At 37.6% G+C, this 18,218-nt stretch overlaps 3 protein-coding genes across 4 annotated transcripts; 1 reads left to right on the forward strand and 2 right to left on the reverse strand.

Moving 5' to 3' along the window:
* Nucleotides 1-76: 76 nt before the first annotated feature.
* spi1a (Spi-1 proto-oncogene a) lies at nucleotides 77-3,640 on the reverse strand. 2 transcript variants are annotated; one of them, XM_041997932.1, is made up of 5 exons: nucleotides 3,499-3,640; nucleotides 3,066-3,159; nucleotides 2,815-2,999; nucleotides 1,888-2,020; nucleotides 77-1,775 (listed from the first exon to the last, which is right to left on the reverse strand). In XM_041997932.1, exons 1-5 carry the CDS (start codon nucleotides 3,520-3,522, stop codon nucleotides 1,465-1,467), a joined length of 747 nt encoding a protein of 248 aa, XP_041853866.1. In that variant the 5' UTR covers nucleotides 3,523-3,640; the 3' UTR covers nucleotides 77-1,464. The 2 variants fall into 2 exon arrangements, with proteins under 2 accessions (XP_041853866.1, XP_041853865.1); XM_041997931.1 differs by having other exon boundaries at nucleotides 1,888-2,053.
* Nucleotides 3,641-5,451: 1,811 nt separating this feature from the next.
* tmem276a (transmembrane protein 276a) lies at nucleotides 5,452-8,097 on the forward strand. Its single transcript, XM_041996244.1, has 4 exons — nucleotides 5,452-6,150; nucleotides 6,590-6,703; nucleotides 6,794-6,931; nucleotides 7,085-8,097. Exons 1-4 carry the CDS (start codon nucleotides 5,748-5,750, stop codon nucleotides 7,330-7,332), a joined length of 903 nt encoding a protein of 300 aa, XP_041852178.1. The 5' UTR covers nucleotides 5,452-5,747; the 3' UTR covers nucleotides 7,333-8,097.
* Nucleotides 8,098-12,001: 3,904 nt separating this feature from the next.
* Nucleotides 12,002-13,119, reverse strand: fibina (fin bud initiation factor a). Its single transcript, XM_041997332.1, has one exon. The coding sequence runs from the start codon at nucleotides 13,077-13,079 to the stop codon at nucleotides 12,423-12,425; it is 657 nt and encodes a 218-aa protein (XP_041853266.1). The 5' UTR covers nucleotides 13,080-13,119; the 3' UTR covers nucleotides 12,002-12,422.
* Between the last annotated feature and the right edge of the window lie 5,099 nt (nucleotides 13,120-18,218).

Here is an 18,218-nt window from a genome sequence, read left to right on the forward strand (position 1 = left end):
GATAGATAGATAGATAGATAGATAGATAGATAGATAGATAGATATGCACAATTACGGTATTTTCACAAAGTGTTTATTTGTGCATTTTGTTGTTTATTTGTATCAATGATGCCTTGCTGCCAAGGCAGCAGCTAGTCTTGCTGGGGTTCTCATTTAAAGCAATAATACAAATGATTAAATTACCTTTAAACAAATCGGTAATGATACAATTTAATACCCACAACTTAAAAAAATCCAAAAACCACCCTGTACCCTTCATCAGCCCACACCTAAACGATAAGAAAGGAAATACAATAAAAAGATTTAATTACCAATCCCGAAATACAAAATGAAGTACTTACAACATGAGACTGGTCAAATGATTATGTCCAAATGAATGTATATATATATCCATTTACACAATAAATCGCACATTTTTATGTACTTTTTAAACCGATTAATAAAAATAAAAAAAACAAAAAACAAACAAAACAACAACAACAACAAAAGTAGATTGTCTATCACTTATTGCTTCAGCTGTACAAAAGTTGCTATAATCTGCAGATATGATGTAGGGAGTTTGTTTTACATAATTCCATTTAAAACTGTCCTCTACTATTTCTCACAAAATACTAGCATTTCTTTGCAGCATTATTGCATTTCTACCTCTGCATGCACACACACATGCATGCACACAACTACTCACAATAAGTTAGAGAAATTTGGCTTGTATTGTGATGTCAGAATGCACCAAAAATACACTATAACCTTTACAGTTGAGCTTAATTTCATCTTCTCTAAAATTTTTAATGCACATATCTAGCTCTTCATTGTTATGGTACTTCTTGGATAAAATGCAATGCTAAAAAAACAAAACAAAAGAAAAAAAAACAAAAAACAAGTGTCTAAACTATGAACTAACTACTAAATATTCTGGTTCAATGACATCTTGTATTTAAACAGACCAAGATAAGACCTAACACGCAACAAAACATTGAGACATTAACATTGTTTTGTTGTTGTCATTTACACCTTACTGTTCTTAGCTTTTGTTTCCATAAATTGTTTGAGATTAAGAAATTGCCATCAATTTATTTTTTCAAAATGTCTTTCATGCATTATGTAATATCAATGTAAAATTAACTTTTCAGATTTTCATACATTTCTCTAAAGTGGAATATTCCTAGCCTTTTGTGAATGGTGTACTCGTTTGTGTTTGTTTAAACATGGACTTTATTTCAGTAATTCTAAAAAGATTACAATATGATATTTGTTTACACACACTGAACGTATTTTAAAATAGTCTTGTGATGGTAATTACGTGCATGAGATTTAATAAATGGCACAAATGAACATAAACTGGTGTCACAAATAAATAATTCAGGAAAGTTTTGATGAAAACAAAGTAAAACTGTAAATCTACATGTAAAACACAACCATATAAAGTTTTGTCATCTCTGCATAAAAAAAGCCATTGTTGCCTCATCAGTGACGATATGGACGTAAACAGAGGTTTCCGAGAACCTCCTCACTGAACTGGTAGGTGAGCTTCTTTTTCACTTTTTTAATCTCTCCTGTTTTACCATAGTTCCTTAGAGCTCGAGCCATTTTTTGGTAGGTCATTCTTTTGCGGTTTCCTTTCTGAACACCCCAGTGGGTTGCCAGGGCTTCTTTGTGTTTTGTGGAGAACTGGAATATGCCCTTGTCCTGGTCCACCCACCAGATACTCTCACTCATGTCGCCATTTCTAAGCAGGTCCAGGAGGAATTGATACAGACGGATTTTCTTCTTGTTGCCTGGAAAGAAAAATACAGTATTTCTTACAGCTACTTATTTTTACAGGCTTCAGTTTAAATTGAAGAACATTAATATTTTGTCTGTACAAAATGTTGCATTGGAAATACTTACTAGTATCTCTCCTGTAGGAAGAATGGTTGCGGTCTTCAAATTCATCCTCTCCTTCGGATACCTCCAGTGGGGGACTAAGGGCTCTGTGGTCCTCCTCTGAGTAGTAAAGTCCAGGTGAGGCTGAGGGTGGGTACTGGTAGCACAGGGATGGAGTGTAATGTGGGATCTTCAGGGGAAATTTAAAGCATGCCATCATTTTCTTTTTATTTGCTTTGTTTGGTTTTCCAATAACTGTCTGTTGTTTTTGTTTAAACATGGTCATTGTATTAAAAGAGGAAGTTGCTTTGCCAAAATAGATTTTAGTGCTCAGTAACACCATGTGGTGCTGATGACTTGTCAGTGAAAATGTCCCAGTGTGTCCATATTATGCAACGTGTTTGTGGAGAAAAAGTTTTGTGGCACCAAAGGATTGATTCCAAATAAACATATTGTGTTCACTTCTAGAGCCCACACATTTCGATAAGATATTACATATTGAAGAGTATTTTTTGATTTTTCTGTTTCTTATGATGCTGCTTAGGAAAATCCTAAATGTTCATTTGTACCTTAACCTTTGTTTCTCTAGTCGTTCGATGTTTGAGATCCCCAGACTTAAAAACATCCCAGCACAGTGACTACAAGTCTCCTCTTTCAATGAGTAATCTATCTTAGGTGAATTACAAAATGTAAGAGATTACTGTTTTGTCATCACTGCAAACTGTAACTTCTGCTAATAATAGATCACAATGAGAGTGAGTACCGATGGAGAATTATTTAAAGGGGCTTTTTCCTTCTTAGGATTGTGGTTTCAGTTGTATGTTTAATGAGGAAAGTGTAATCATATCAGCCATTTACTTATCAGGACACATCCATATCAGTATTTCCACTTACATAGGAAGTGACTCTTTTCATGCTTGTGCAGTCATGAATTTCCATACATGGACTTACTTGTGATGACAGGGAGACAGGAGTGATTGGAGGGTCCAGGTGAAGGTGCAGAGAATCACTGCTGTAGCGAAAAGGTTGTATCAGTTGTTGAGATGACACCGCCTGCAGCTCCGTCAAGTGATTGACGGGGGAATTCTCAAAGTCTGGTGGCTGGACCCGATCAGAGTGCAGTGCCCATCTGTGTTCTAAAAATCAACACATGTTTAAGCTTTGATTTGTGATTTTTTTCAAAGAGGTAAATATAGTCTTACCTTCATAAATATCCCCCACGCTGCTCAGGTAATTGTACAGGTCCACAGGCGGTCGAAAGTTCCCAGGCTCATTTGGAATAATATCCTCCGATGCCTTTGGGGAAGAGAAGGGAAATATTTTCTCTAAGAAAGTACATTTTTTTAAGCTTTTTGAGCAACTTCCTTCTCTCTTTAATATGTAAAATAAATTATCTGTAAGCCAGACATAGTACATACCAAACAGGTGGGTTTGCTGATTATTAAAAGTTAATAAAACACATCTGCTCTCAATAAACACAATCTACACTCTTCTACTTAAATATTTTAAACACTAATTTCTTAATCTCTCAAAATTTTAATAAACTGCCAAATTAAATAGAGAAATTTGACAAACTTTGAGAAAAGTCTGACCCATGTGAGCTACAAGTGTAAACAATAAAACAGAGGCACTTACAGACGTTATGACAAAACCTTCCATGATATAAACAAGGTAGCATGAGAGTTTCAGGACTTGAGGCTTGTGATAAACTTTAGCTCTTTCCTATTGCTTCACTCAAAAACTTGCAATGTCGACTTCAGCAGACAAATGGGAACTGAAAGTGAGAAATAAGCTAAGCTGGCCCTTATGCAGTCGGCATTCATTTCATCCATTTGTTAAATTCATATGATTGGCTGGTTCCTGATGGCCAGGAGACGCATTTCCTGTATTTTAAAGAGAGCTTACAGATCATGTGTTTGTATATGCGTATTTTGGTTGAGCAAAAATGTTTAAAGAAATCTGTAGAAAGGAGTCATAGAAAAAGGTAGAAAGACAAGAAAACAGATGCCTTAAGAACAGAAAGTTATTACAGATTTAATAGCTGCTTCAACTCTTCCACCTTTGCCAACTTTAGTTGTGTTGTATCAAGCCAATACGGGAATATCTGTTGTGCAGCATCTAAATAAATGGTTTTAATTCTAAGTGTGACATTTAATTTCAGAATAGAAAAGCAAGCTTTATGAAAGCTTCTGTAGCAATGGAGCGTTTTATAAGCTTCACAGTTTCAAACACAAGTCCCCTATATGACTGATTCATAGGAATCTCTCTCTTTTTTTTTTTTTTTTTTTTTTTGCTGCACACAAGGGTCGAAACCAAAAATGAAGTTTGGAATCAGAGTTGTTCCTCTTTTAGTCTGGCATTCAGGCTGAAATGAGGAAGTGCTGGCCATGAGAATGAAACCAGTGAAAACATGACCTAAATGGCCGCAGCCTCTGTGTTCTTTGTGTCAGTTGTTTGGTAAAACAGCTTAATGCAGCAACTCTGTTTAAAACAATAGGCTGATGGACTATAAATGGTGAAGGAAAACTGGAGCAATGATTCACAAATCATTATTGGAATGAAAAATGAGCAAAGATTGTTTAATTGTTTTAGTAAATGGTAATTCTGAAATCAGAAAAGCAGATTCTGAAAAAGATAATAATAAAAAGAAGAAACACTGCTTAAACATCTTGCAACTAATTTGCAAAACAATGTGTGGGCCAGCTTATTTTAATAAAAAAAAAATCTAATAAATAAATAAATAAATAAATATTTAGAAAATCTATCTCTTTGGACATGGGATGGGGTTGAAAACAGATATTAAAACAAACATGCATTGATTCAGTGAAGCTATGCATGGCCTCAGAAACACTTGTGAAATTCATTAAAACATAGATCATCAATGCACCAAAAAGGCAATTTAACCTCTACCGTACACCGTGCACAAGGCAGCCATTTGAAATGCTTTTTGAAATAACAGACACAGAGTCCTCCTCTCATATGAAGCTAGAAAAACAACAAGCTTTGTTGATCTTCTCAGTTTCCAAGCACAGGGAAAGTAATGCAAGACACTGGTAAACATGACCCTATCTTAAATTTTTTTTCCTGATATAAAATTCAAAATCACCTGATATTTTTTCAGCATTTCAACATTTGTTTGTAGATTTTCAAATACAATGAATATGATTTGTCAATGCATTCTGCTTTTGTTTACTTCTACTTGTTATACTGGCCAGGACACTCTTGCAAAAGAAATCTTTAAATAGAAATTATTCCAACCACCGTTTGTCATGTTTTCAAATGCTGACATTTTCTTGTTGTAAATCAAAACTATACAGTGTGCCCAGTTTTTTTTTTATCTGATGAAGCATACTGCATCACACAAAGAAAAACCCTTTGTTGTGTTAAATATGGTATGTCTATTGTTGTGTTACACCTGAACATATGAGACAACGACAACATCAACTGTTTTGATTCCATAAAAGAGGATACTTCCTCTTGTATGACTTACACTAACTCTGGCAGCCTCTTCCTACTCGATGATCTACAGTGCAGTGAGTGCAGATGTGGGGCTTCTGCTTAAAAATACTTTAAACGCTCTGTCTCCATCTACTGGAAAGAAATGCGCTGAACAGTATCTAGGCTAGACTGAGTTCAGAGGCAAAAGGGAGACAACCAAAATACCTCACCGAGGCCCAAATTTATTTTCCCGCACCCCATAATTTGTCTCTTTTTGATGATGACAGATAAATCGGAGAAACGAGGGCTTTGGTGATGCATCTGCTTTTTAAATTTCCGCGTTTTGTTGAATTTCTTTCACACCGTAGACACTGAGCAGCAGCCAGGCGCGGAGTCCTGCTGTCCCGTGGAATTATCACGGAACCGAGGCGAGATACGTATGGAACATGGCTGCTATGAGGACTTTAACTGTGGCAGGTCTGTTTTTGGCATTTTGCGCTTTGGGACTGATAGCCGTGGCGATCAGCACTGACAACTGGTACGAGACTGACGCGAGGCGGCACCGGGAACGCTGCAAGAATTATTCAAACAAAAGAAATGACCCGGGCTACATCTACATCTCCAGCAACAATCTTCCTCTTCGCATGCTGCCCAAGGAGAAAAACGTAGAGAGGAAGGGCTCCAGTGTCAGCGGTGGAATTCTGCTGCGGGCTAAGCGGCACTTCTTGCCTCCTGCCCCGGCCATGGAGTCCCTCTGCAGTCGGCATTTTAACTCCACGATCACCGGACTGTGGAGAAAGTGCCACCGAGAGGGATTTGACCTGGAGACAGAGGATTTGATCTTCAAAGGTTTGTTTCTGGGCATCCTATTTTGTGTGTAAATGTGCTTGCTTCTTACGTTTGTGTTGTGTGTGTGTGTGTGTGAGGCGCCATCGGTAAATACTTTGTGTACGAATGCGCTATCCAAGGTGCTGATGCTGCGCACAGACCCTCAAGGCCTACGCAGTACAGCACGGAGTACAGTTACATCGCAGTCGACCTGCTGTTTTTCCCACCCTGCAACGTATTTATATGTTTTTCAGCGCAAAAGGGCGAGGTATAGTAACAGAAACCCCCCAGATGCGTACAATAAGCTACTCTACAATAGTGTGGGTGGATGGGTGGGTGGTGGTGGAAGGGGGTAGGGTGCTTTATTTGGGAGGGGGTGGCAGCAGAGCCCTGTAATATCCTCCTCATCTCATCTCGGTGCTAATGTGAGACATCCTCTTTGTGTTGTTTACATCCACAGGATTGGTTCCGCGCTGCACACCAATAAAATACTACTACTCGTCGTCAGTGCTCCCCAGAAATCTGCCAATCAACCTGACAAAGACTATCAGGCAGGATGAGTGGCACGCGCTCCGTGAGTTTATTTAATTATTTTTCGCCTAATCTGCTGATTAGTGTAGAGAAACGTGGCTCCATCAAACAGTCTGTGTTGTGCGCTTTGCAGACCTCCAGAGGATGACTGCTAGCTTCATAGGCATGGCCATAGCCATCATCCTATTCGGCTGGATCATAGGCGTGTTGGGTTGCTGCCAGGAGCATGATCTGATGCAGTATGTGGCTGGACTCCTCTTTCTCATGGGAGGTAAGATATACTTTACCTAAAGAGCATTACCTCGACTCACCACAGAGGGGCAGTGTGGTCTTTGTTAATCAGAGTGGCGTAATGATGCATCAGAGAGGGGGTGAAATTGTGCTGCTGTCATGTCTGACTTGTCTTGTGCTTGCTTTCCATCAGGGACCTGCTGCATAATCTCCCTCTGCACATGTGTGGCTGGGATTAACTTTGAACTGTCCCGCTATCCTCGCTATATGTTTGGAATACCAGAGGACATCAGTCATGGGTATGGCTGGTCCATGTTTTGTGCGTGGGGCGGACTGGGCCTTACATTGCTGGCTGGCTTCCTGTGCACACTTGCTCCTTCCCTCTACCCTCCACACACCCCTGTGGTGCACAAGCCAAGACAAGAGAACGGCTGTGTGTGACAGACATCCCAAAAACAGTGACAAACCCTGTTCCAGAGACAGTTTCATCCAGGGACTCAAAGCAGAGGGCGCCTTCACACAGCTTGGCACAGAGAAAGCACAGGAGACTGGCTACCACTCACATGAAAATAATGAAGAGGAGACATTTGACTGGATTTCAGTTCCTCTGGTGCTTTTTTCTGTCCCTCTTTATGAATGAACTGTTCAGTGTTATTACTCGATCACCAAGGAGAAAATGATCATTTCTTCATGTGAAATCTGCCAGTTTAAGAAGAAAAAGGAAAAAAAAGAGAAAAACAATCTCTGGCAGGAGATCAATAGCACAACTTTGAAAAAAAACTGTTGAAGATAAAACTATGGATGTGTATTCTCACATTTCAAAGGGCAACTGTGTATCATTATGTATCCATTCTAAACAAAATATGTACATGTACTTTTTGAATTGTATGTATGCAGATGCATTTGTGTTTATTCAAGGAAAAATATGAGCATTAAGACCAAACTGTGTTTGAGGGAAATGTTTTCTTGTTCTTGAGGTCTGACTCCCATCAAGATATTTTTGAAAAATAAAACAGCCATGCAAAACTTATGTTTTTCTGTGGGAAACCTTAAACAGACATCTTCTAAATGTTTTTGTTGGTGTCGTGCACAGTGATACGAGTTCACTGGTGCGTGAGCAAACAGAGAAGCCTGCCAACAGACTGAAAACTTTCACAACATTATGAAACTGTGGCTAAATATATCTCTGTTAGTGTTACGAGTAAATGTTTGAAGGCCTCTTTTTTTATTAAACCACCTCTGAGCGCTTACATCTGCAAATGTCAACAACATAAATGTGAGTCAGTGACCAAGAATCACTGACAAAACTGACCAAAATAAATCAGTACAAATAAAACAAACAATGAAGTAACCTGCTGTGACTTACAGTGAAATAAAATCCGCTTTTATACAAACTAGTGACACAATAAAACATTAGGTCCAGGCTCCTACCAAAACTCTCTGATCCATGCTCTACAGATTAATTTCTTCACACTTTTCATTTACAAAACCAGCCACAGAGAGTTGTAATTACTTCCTACGGGCTTTATGGAAAAAAAAAAAAATCAGTTTTTCCAACATCATAACTCAAACACTGGCTTTATGCCTTTTCTAAAGTTTCCATGATTTTCTCTATAGTGTATTGCTGCGATAATATGTGTTATCTTCACAGAATTATAAGAAGCCAACTGAAGTTCTCAAAAAAAATCTGTTTGGTTGGGTAGAAACTGGGGTTTGCACAAGATAACATAACATGATACGTTTAAATAAATACACTCTCTGACAAGCTGAAAAATCCAAACTCAAACAGTTGTAATCACAAATGATTCACATATTGTTTTATCGCCATGCAGAATTCAATCATTTCTATATGCAAACAAGTGGTTCCCTTAAAGAAATTTGTATATAAAACTTGTATTGTAAAACTAGTTTCTTTCACAGTGTAACACAGTTTGATAAGAGATATAAAGCACTGTGTTTAATGAGAGAAAATGCTGCATATTCTGCAGGGTGTCCACAACATTTAACATTGTAGGTGATGCTCCAGGCTAGTTTGTGGCTTAAAGTGCATTAAATATCACAACCTCAAAGTATGTTTTGCATATAAAACAGAAAATGTGCAAAGTGAACAGCACTGTATTTATGCAAGCCTGGAGTATTTTAATTAAGACCTGATGCAACATCCAAGTCCACATCTAGCGGGTGCCTCAGATCTTTGGGGGTTGGGTGCAAAACATATTTAATAGTGGGTTAAAATCAACAACAAAGCAAAATACTAACTCACTATTTCATTGTTTTTTAAAGAGGATTTAACCTGTTTTGTTTAATGTTTGTTTTGGTCTCTCTCTCTCTCTCTCTCTCTCTCTCTCTCTCTCTCTCTCTCTCTCTCTATATATATATATATATATATTAATTTGTTTTGTGACATGTCATATATTTTAAAAATATTTTGATGTAAATTGGGTTATACTGTTATAATTTATATATTGCTGTCAGCTGATAGTTTAAATTAAATTAGCTTTTTAAAGACATAAAAAAAGTAATATATTTAAAGAAAAGTGATTTGAGTTCTATTTTCTCATTTTAGTTCTGTTTTTTAATTTTGTGAAATGTGTTCATGTTTTGTTGCCTATTATTTTTTTCCCTTATACTGTATTTATGTTTTTTATTTATTTTTTATGACAACTAAATATGAAACAGACTGACAGACCAAATAATGTCACAGGGTTGAGAATGAATCATACTTCTATCAAATATCACTTGGCATTTCCTTATATCCAGCATAATATCCAAAACACCTACTCAAAGACAAAAACAACAACAAATACAAGAAATACAAGCCAAACAAAAATGAACTAAATAACTGAATATATAAAAATAAGAATATCAGGGGGTGTGCTGTATATTTCAGATAGAAAATAAGATAAGACTGTTTAGGAAAAAGAGAATGGGAAGAGGATCCTCACCACTTTACCATTAAAGTCTAGTCATAATTTACATTATATAAATACATGTACTTAATACATAAATATAAATATCCTCATAAACCATGACAAGATACACCAGGATCTCCAACACTGTGGAGGCCAGTCTAGTGCCAATATGTTTCTAAAAATAGGCACCAAAGCTGATAAAATACCTTTACAATGACTACTGTTATCTTTTTGCAATTTGCAAATCTGCCTGCAGTTTTATGGATACTTTACAATGAAAACCAATGAATAAACTATAACCAACCAACAAAACCACATCATTCATTATAAATTAAGCAACCCACCACATGATAAATTCATGTGAGGGCCAGTTTTCCCAGTGGATGAGCCAATAGAGTGATGCTTACAAATCATGCTGAAATACAACTGGGTGATTCAGAAAAATGATTCATTTTAAGCAAATAAATGCTACTTTTAAGTGATTAGTTAAATAAAGGATTGACTTATAAATACTGTTTCTGCACAAAACTACATTATAGCAATACTGCCTGGACCGACTTTTTTTTCTTGAGGGTAATAAAACTCATATTTTAATGTCCATCTGCCAGTTATTTTCTGGAGTTTACAGCTGCTGGGCTTCATGGGAATTTAAAGATGCTCAATGAAAAGAGAAAACCAAAACAAACAACCACCCCTGTGAAAGAAAAACAAACATAAAGCCTTCTATTGTCATATAATTGATTAGTCTGTGATATTTTTTATTAGAAAAGAAAGTGTGTAATTAAGTTTTACAACATCAACGGCAATGATATTTCTAGCAGGATAGGAGCACATGTGTTTTTAACAGCTCTCTTCTTTCAGACAGTAACACCACGGAGGCATGCTGCTGTGGGGCTTTTGTGCTCAGCACAGAGAGGTCAAAGTATTCCCAGGTCAGCTCTGCTCTGCATTCCTGACCTTTCTTTGTTTGTGTGTCTGTAAGGAAAACATGCTCTTCAAACAGTAAGCTTAAAGCTCTGGCTTTTGTGCCTTAGAGCATTGGGGTCTTGAATCAATCTGCAGAACAAAAATGTTTTTCTATATGTGGAATTATTGATTGAGCCAAAAATGACAAATGAGTTGAGATGGGTTTTGAGAGACTCTCTACCTTTCCTTACACTGTGGAAATTTTAACCACATCTTGTAATCAAATCTGTTGAGCCCTGTGCAGTGCCCCTGGAAATTAAGAGCAGTGCAGACATATAGGATTTCTCTGCTCACAGAGCTCCTGCAGCTCAGTTTTTTTTTTTTTTTTTTGACGAGGTTGGTCTGCCCTGTGCTGAGTTACACAGAGCTGTTTTTAAAAAGGGGTCCCTCAGGGGAAGCTGGACTGCGAGGAAAACCAGACAGAGGAAATCACACCCAGTTGCGCCCATGGCAGCCCATCTGGCTTACTCAAATCTGCAGGGACATTATCTCTGTAAAAAGTGGGCACGCTTTGAGGTTACTTTGTGGTTGCTGGAGACGCTGATTGGAGAGAAAGGATTTTATACAGCAGTTAAACGCAAAAATACACTGAAGGCATTTATAATATTAAATTCAAGGCAGCTTAAATTAAAACAACCAGTTGGAATTCCTGAAAAAGGAATTACAATCCTCTTTTAGGAATTCAAACCAACTTTACTCAAACAGTTCATTTCAAATAATGAGTTGTGTTTCAGCACAGCTGGAAAGCAAAACAGGAACATTTTAATGTGACATAAGCAAGCTGTATGACAATTTTAGCTCTCTTTGTTTTAGTAAAATAACGTAATGTGAAATAGTTCCGAATATAAACAACAATATTTCAAATAAAACATGGTCTCCACACAGATTAAAGAGCAGATAATGGCGACAGTGGCTGCTTTTGAACAAACACATTTCATACTGAAGCAGATGATTTCCAGATGGACGTGGGAGACAGTTACAGACTTAGATGAAGATTAACCATTTCCACTTTGAAGACACAGTTAAGTAGTTCTGACAACAAACATGGTGACGTAAAGCAATGACAGCATGGCAGAGTGACCATTCACTACTGAACATAAAAAAAATGAAGAATTTGCAGGGTTCCACTGTTCATGCAAACCTCAAAGCTGAACGGATGGAGATTTATAATAGAGCACAGTGGGAAACTGAGGGAAGGCTCAAAAAGGAAAAATAATTAAACTGAGCAAATAATATTTTATCTGGCTTGAAAGAAAGGGTGGACAATATTTTTTTGTAACATATTTATTTGATTGGCTATGAACAGTTAAAATCATACAGCCTGACAGTTTTATACCAATCTGGAAAATAAATTTAAATTTTCACTTTTCTCTAGATGAAACCCCTCCTCAGAGGTGGCACAGAGGGCTCTCTGCAGACATAATTTATGCTCACATTTATTTTCTTTTTTTTTCCTGACTCGCAGGAATGTGTTGATATTTTTGTTCCAGCTCCCTTCAGCGACATAGCTCCAAGGAATGGGAACAACCAAAAGTCAAGGGTGTTTCAAATACTAAAGAAGGATGAGTCACAGTGAACTTTCCAGCCGTTTGAAGAACTGGTGTGTCTTTTCTTCCTCACACACTCACACATAATACACAACAATAACCCCTACTAAGAGCCAACGTTTAGGTACTCAGTCTTCAGGCGGCTCAGTCTGGTGCCATGACTGCGGATGATGAGAGACAGCAGCTCGTGTTTATCTTTGAGTCCCAGGGAGATGTCGGTGGTTTCCCTCATTGCGCTCCTGATGTCGCTCACTTGTTTTACTACATTGCTGTTCAGCTGTTGCTCCTCTCTCAGCTCAGTTTCTTGACTTTGCTTGAACTTTCCCTCAAGCTCCAGCAGGGACTTGTCCACGTTTGAAAAGGCTTCGCTGATCTGGGAGATCTCCCGCTGGAGGAACTTCCCGTAGCTGTCCTCTCCGTCCAGGTCCTGCTCCACAGTCCGGCCGATGCCCTCCAGCAGCCGCGCCGAGTCCTCCGCCTGCATCTTAGTGATGACGAAGTCTTCCCGCACGGCGGCGTCGCTGTCCTCTGTGGCCCTACACGGAAACACGTCTGAGAACTTAAACAGCATCTGGCACTGCTCGGGGTCCACTGTCTCTTCATAATCTCCGTCCGGGACAAAGAAGTGGTGGAAAGTACCGTTGGAGATCTCTGGCTGGAGGGGCCCGGTGTAGACAGCCGGACTAAACGGTAAAGAAGTGACTATGATGAGCAGCAGTGGGACGGGATCCATCATGAACCACCTCTCCCTCTTTAGCAGCATCTGGAGTGGTGGCCGGATACAGAGCTGTTTTCACCCTGACTCATGTTACACAGTCCCCCGTCACGTAATAGGCGCAGTCCGCCTGTTAAAGTCAGAGGGGCCCCTGGCGGCCCCTGGTTCAAACTCACAGTGCGAAGCCTTAAGTTGTTTTCCATCTTAAATAAGTATAAACTGTTTTTGTGGTGTGATATTTTTATATGAAACGAACATCAAAACACAGATGTGTACAAATGGAAAACTGTGTATTAAGTCATATTTTAAAACAGGCCAGATTTACTCCAAATGCCTGACTCATTTAGCTGTTTGGTACTATTCCTTTTTTTTTTTAGAAACATGTAATATGCACATAATCTTCCCTGGACCCTGACCCATTATTATTATTTATCTTTTCCTTTATTAAATATATATGTTTTCAAAACTCACAACCAAGTAGACTATGCTTATAGAACCTCCACAGGAACTGTTTGGATGTATTATTCTCTATTCTATATACTTGCAGAATATTGTTTGACATCTCTTTCTAAGACGAGCAAAGGCTACCCAGAAAAAGACGTCGTGGCAACATATGTAGCACTAATATATGTAATCTCAACATTAATGGTGCCTCAAAGATTGAAAAGATATATGACAAGTGCACTAATGCATCCTCATATCATCACCATTTTTTTGTTATAGTCCCTTTCTTCTTTAGCCTAATAATAGCCTAATAATAATAATAATTAAAAAAAAAAAAGATTTTTTTCTGTCAGACCAGAGAGCAGTTTTCCATATCTTCACCCTGTCTTTATAAAAAAAAATGTCTATATTTCAGGATCTGGATAGTTTTAACTTGCGTCAGATGACCACCTGTGATATCTAATAAGATTGTTTGTTGTCTATTCCATCACAGATCCATATTTGTTTTTAATGCAGCACCCGAGTGGGAAAGATCACAGCTATCAGTGTAGATTTTAAGCCTTGTACCACAGATGTTTTTCTGGATTTTCTGAATCTTTTGGTGATTATATGTCCTGTGAATACCCCCCTATTCTTTGTAACTTCACATTGAATCATATTTGTTCACAAAGTATTTCCCAGAGTGGCGAACCTCTCCCAGTCTGTAATCCTAAAACGTGGACAGGATGTTCCTTTTATTTGCAATCATCTTACTACTTTGTCTTCAAATAACCTTTTTAGTTCTGAGATTTTCCACCACATGTTTTTCTCTCTCTCTTGCTTTTCTTCCAAACTGACACTGTGAGTGAGTCTGAGTGGTTTTTTTGCTCTGTATTGGCCTGGAGACCCATCCAGGGTGTACTATCTCTTACCTGATAGAAGTTGGGCTAGGATCCAGCACCCCAGCAACCCTGACCTGAATTAAGTGGGTGTATAAAAATGAGTGGATAATTAAAACAAAACAAAACAACCCCTGTTTCAACACACAATTATTATTATATTATATTATATTATATTATATTATATTATATTATATTATATTATATTATATTATATTATATTTTACTATGTTATGTTATGTTATGTTATGTTATGTTATGTTATGTTATATTATATTATATTATATATTCACCTCCATAACAAGAATGTGAATTGTCACAAAAAATAAAAATAAAAATAGATAAATAAAATAAACACTACCAGAATTAGAAACACAGTTTTTACTTTCCTTTTGCAAAAACTGTTCTCAGGAAAATGGCTTTTAAAATGCATTTTTCATATATTATCAGACAGGAAGAGTATAGTTATCTAACTGTCATGACTGCAGTCAGGTAATCACATTACAAGGAGAGCCCCCTGGGCTATTATCTCCTCTACTGCACATCCTGTCTCAGATAATTACATCGTCACAGGGTGGTCTCAGTTATGGTTCTCAGCTTTTAAGCAATACACACAAAAACTGGAAACATATGGCGAGCTATAAACACAGAGCTGGTAAAGTCCTCTGTTTAATCCATCCATTCATAGATCAAACAGTTTCCGGAGCTGCATGAAGGTTGTGTTTTTGTTATTATGCAACATAAGAGAAGGAGTTGATAAAAAAAACTACATTATACAAAAATGTGTGTACCATATCAATAAATCATATCTATTAATGTGAAGGATAGAGAAACTGAAAAGTAAAAAAAGTATGATGAAACTGTTACGTATGTCATATTCTGCATCAGGAATTTATTCTTGCTTCACTCACCTTTCTTCGCTGGGACCAACAAGCAGATGAAAGAAGCAGGATGAAAGCAGGGTTTATAAGCTTTGTCAACATGCAGGAAAAAAAGGGTTTGGCAAAGGGTTAGTGCACAGCAAAGAAAACCTGAACAGATCAGAGGGTAAGTAAAAATCTTACCACTGGTTTCAAGAAAACAGGTTGGAACATCACAGTAGAGAATCTGAGGAAACATAGGTGAAAAGGTGGGAACACAGGAGAAACAATTACAGCACAGAGGGAATTTTTAGAGAGCATAATAACAGGAAAGCTACAGATGAATGAATACAGCCATTATTGATAATATCATCAACTATGGGTTTCCTGCAGTATCATGTAGCAGATGGGGAAATGGAGACTCCTGCAGAGAAAAACAGGATCAACAATCAAATGCAAATGAGCAGCTTTATCTCTTCAGGTTTGACTCTCTTATTCACACATAAACTGCTCTAGTGTTTAAATCTATTACTTGAATTTTTTCAGCATCATCATTTAGTCAACAACTCTTTGCCTCCACTAAATCCTGCAGGATCTTGGGCACTTTAGCTGTTAAGTGCATCTGTCCACTGTTTAGTGCTGAGCAAGCTCTGTGTAGTGACAAAACCTTAACAGCAAATCTGCAGGCAAGAAAACAAAATACAATCAACAAAGTACTTAAAAGTCTGCATAGAACTGAGCGGAAACTGCAGAGTCAGGTGAGTAGTTCACTGAACAAACATAATTTGATCCACTGTTAACATGAAATGTTGGATTATTACAGTTTTAAAAACATTTTTTCCTCATACATAATATTTCTATAAATATTTTTAAGAGAATTTACATTTGATTGGTGTAAACCTTGAAGTGCTGCTCTTTCTGCTGGCAGGCTTTATGTAAACGTTCAGGACTTTGTTTGAAACATGCATAGTTGTGCCACTGATGGATCTGAGTCATGTTCAGCAGTTCATGAGATTTTTTTTTTCAAACATTATATTGTCTGTTTTAAAAAAAAAGAAAAAAACACTCATGTCACAACATCCAACATCTGAATACCATTTTTTTTAGTGGAAATATGTTGCAGTTATGGCCACATATTTTGCATTTCCCACCAGAGTTGAGTCGTTAAAGGAATGTTTTCAGAGAAAAAAGTAGTTTGTTTGCAACCATTGGTGCTCTTCTGGATACAGTGCTGAATGAATGATACAAGCAGAGGGAGCCTGAGGCTTTTCTGTGAGCAAGCTTTTGTTGCTCAGTCCTGAGTCTCACACCTGAATAAATACAGCATTTCTCTGCATAAACACTCATAGAGTAAACTGGTCGGCTCACAGAGGCAGAGCAAGGGCACGGCAGAGTGAAGCTGCCTGAAAGCAGATGTAGCAACACATGTAGCAACAAATATAATTTAGTGGGGCTGGAAGAGATGTTCTTCTTGATCCTCTGCTGTATTATGTTTTGTTTATGTGTGTGTGTGTGTCTCAAAATGCCTTAAGTCTGCAGTTTGGACAGATGCCTTTCAGATGGCGATGGGTTTCCTCACAGAGCTGATCTGACTGAACAGGAGGTCAAGGGCCTGTAGGTTGTGTAGGAGGCTGCAGAGATGGGAAGCTAACTTGCAGTCTTACAGTAAATATTAATGACTTCAAAGTCATTACCAGTAAAAAAGAAGAGAAAAAACACTGTTTCAATTTGATCCTTCACATCAGCCGGATTAAATCAGTAGTGACTGTGTTTCTCTGCTGGATATGTCCTGAAATGATAGATCTTGAAGGAATGCACAAGATGTATAAAAGACTTGTGTAGAGAGATGAAAATTTTTTTTTTAAAACCTCCCCCCAGATAATCGTCAAACATGAAGTGGAAGAATGAGGTAACCAGCGGCCCTGCACCTCCCAGGTCAGTTAAAAAAATAATAAAAATGTCCAGAGAGTACATAATTGTGCAAACCTCTGATTTTCCTGTCATTTACTGTGATGTTTAGAATCTGCATCAGGACACAAAACAGCTTCAAGACCTGCCTGCTTTGCAAATGGTATCCACAAGTTTAAATTTTCTTAGAGCTACATGAAAAAACAGAAAAACATATAAACAAAAAATCATCACCACAAAAAGCTCCTGCAGTTCTACAAGAAAATTGCTATGTTTGTTCGCGCCCTCTTCATATTCAGCTGCACATTAAAAAGTACATTCTGTGCCTTACTACAGATAAGAGATTTCAAATACAAAAATACAAATATAAAAATGAATCATTTAGGTAAAATATAAGCATGGAATAAAAAGTTCATTGAGGACAAAACAGTGCTTAATGGCTCATGGTTCAAATGGAAAACATAAACTTATAGAAATACACAAAGAAATCTTATTCAGACCAACACTTAACCAAAAATTTGTTTAAAAGCAGTGTCGGTCTTAATCCTGTAGAATAGATCCCAATTACAGACCAATGACATGAAATAAGAAATATAGTCATTGCAGCTGAAACTGATCATATCAAATACAAACAGTCAGCTCCAAAGAGAAAGAGATTTTGTCAGGTTCACTGTTCTTCACTGTTCAGCAAAAGTCCTCTGAAGCAGAAGTACTTGTTCCACTCTCAGACTCCTTAACAGAGCAAGATGTAGTAGGGTCCTTTTGTACTATCATCTCCATCTACAGCAGAATAATCACAGTTTATTTTTTTCTTTCTTCCTGCACATGTGACCTGCAGCTGGATAATGATGCCTTCACAGTCCACATGATCACCAGCCATTTAAAACCAGAGCACTTACAAACACAGCTGGAAAAAACTTGCTAAAGGTCATACATGTATAAATAAAAAGGCAGATGATATTTATTTTATTCTGTAATGCATAAGCCATGGTTATTATATGGAAAAATTCTGATAAAAACAACTTCTGCTCTCAGCTTCAACAACTGCTTGGACTGTCTCCACAGACAGCAGTCATACTAAATGTTTTTATATGCAG

Source organism: Melanotaenia boesemani, chromosome 10 (assembly GCF_017639745.1).
Source record: "Melanotaenia boesemani isolate fMelBoe1 chromosome 10, fMelBoe1.pri, whole genome shotgun sequence".
Taxonomy (NCBI): Eukaryota; Metazoa; Chordata; class Actinopteri; order Atheriniformes; family Melanotaeniidae; genus Melanotaenia; species Melanotaenia boesemani.

Bases quoted from the DNA above. Each gene is read 5' to 3' on its own strand.
- fibina (XM_041997332.1), bottom strand. From the start codon at position 13,079: ATGCTGCTAAAGAGGGAGAGGTGGTTCATGATGGATCCCGTCCCACTG.
- spi1a (XM_041997931.1), bottom strand. From the start codon at position 3,522: ATGGAAGGTTTTGTCATAACGTCT. The intron at 3,000-3,065 runs GTAAGACTATAT...GTTGATTTTTAG, and splicing joins CGTGGGGGATATTTATGAAG to AACACAGATGGGCACTGCAC. The intron at 1,776-1,887 runs GTAAGTATTTCC...TTTTCTTTCCAG, and splicing joins TTCCTACAGGAGAGATACTA to GCAACAAGAAGAAAATCCGT.
- tmem276a (XM_041996244.1), top strand. From the start codon at position 5,748: ATGGCTGCTATGAGGACTTTAACTGTGGCAGGTCTGTTTTTGGCATTT. The intron at 6,151-6,589 runs GTTTGTTTCTGG...TTACATCCACAG, and splicing joins AGAGGATTTGATCTTCAAAG to GATTGGTTCCGCGCTGCACA. The intron at 6,704-6,793 runs GTGAGTTTATTT...TGCGCTTTGCAG, and splicing joins GGATGAGTGGCACGCGCTCC to ACCTCCAGAGGATGACTGCT.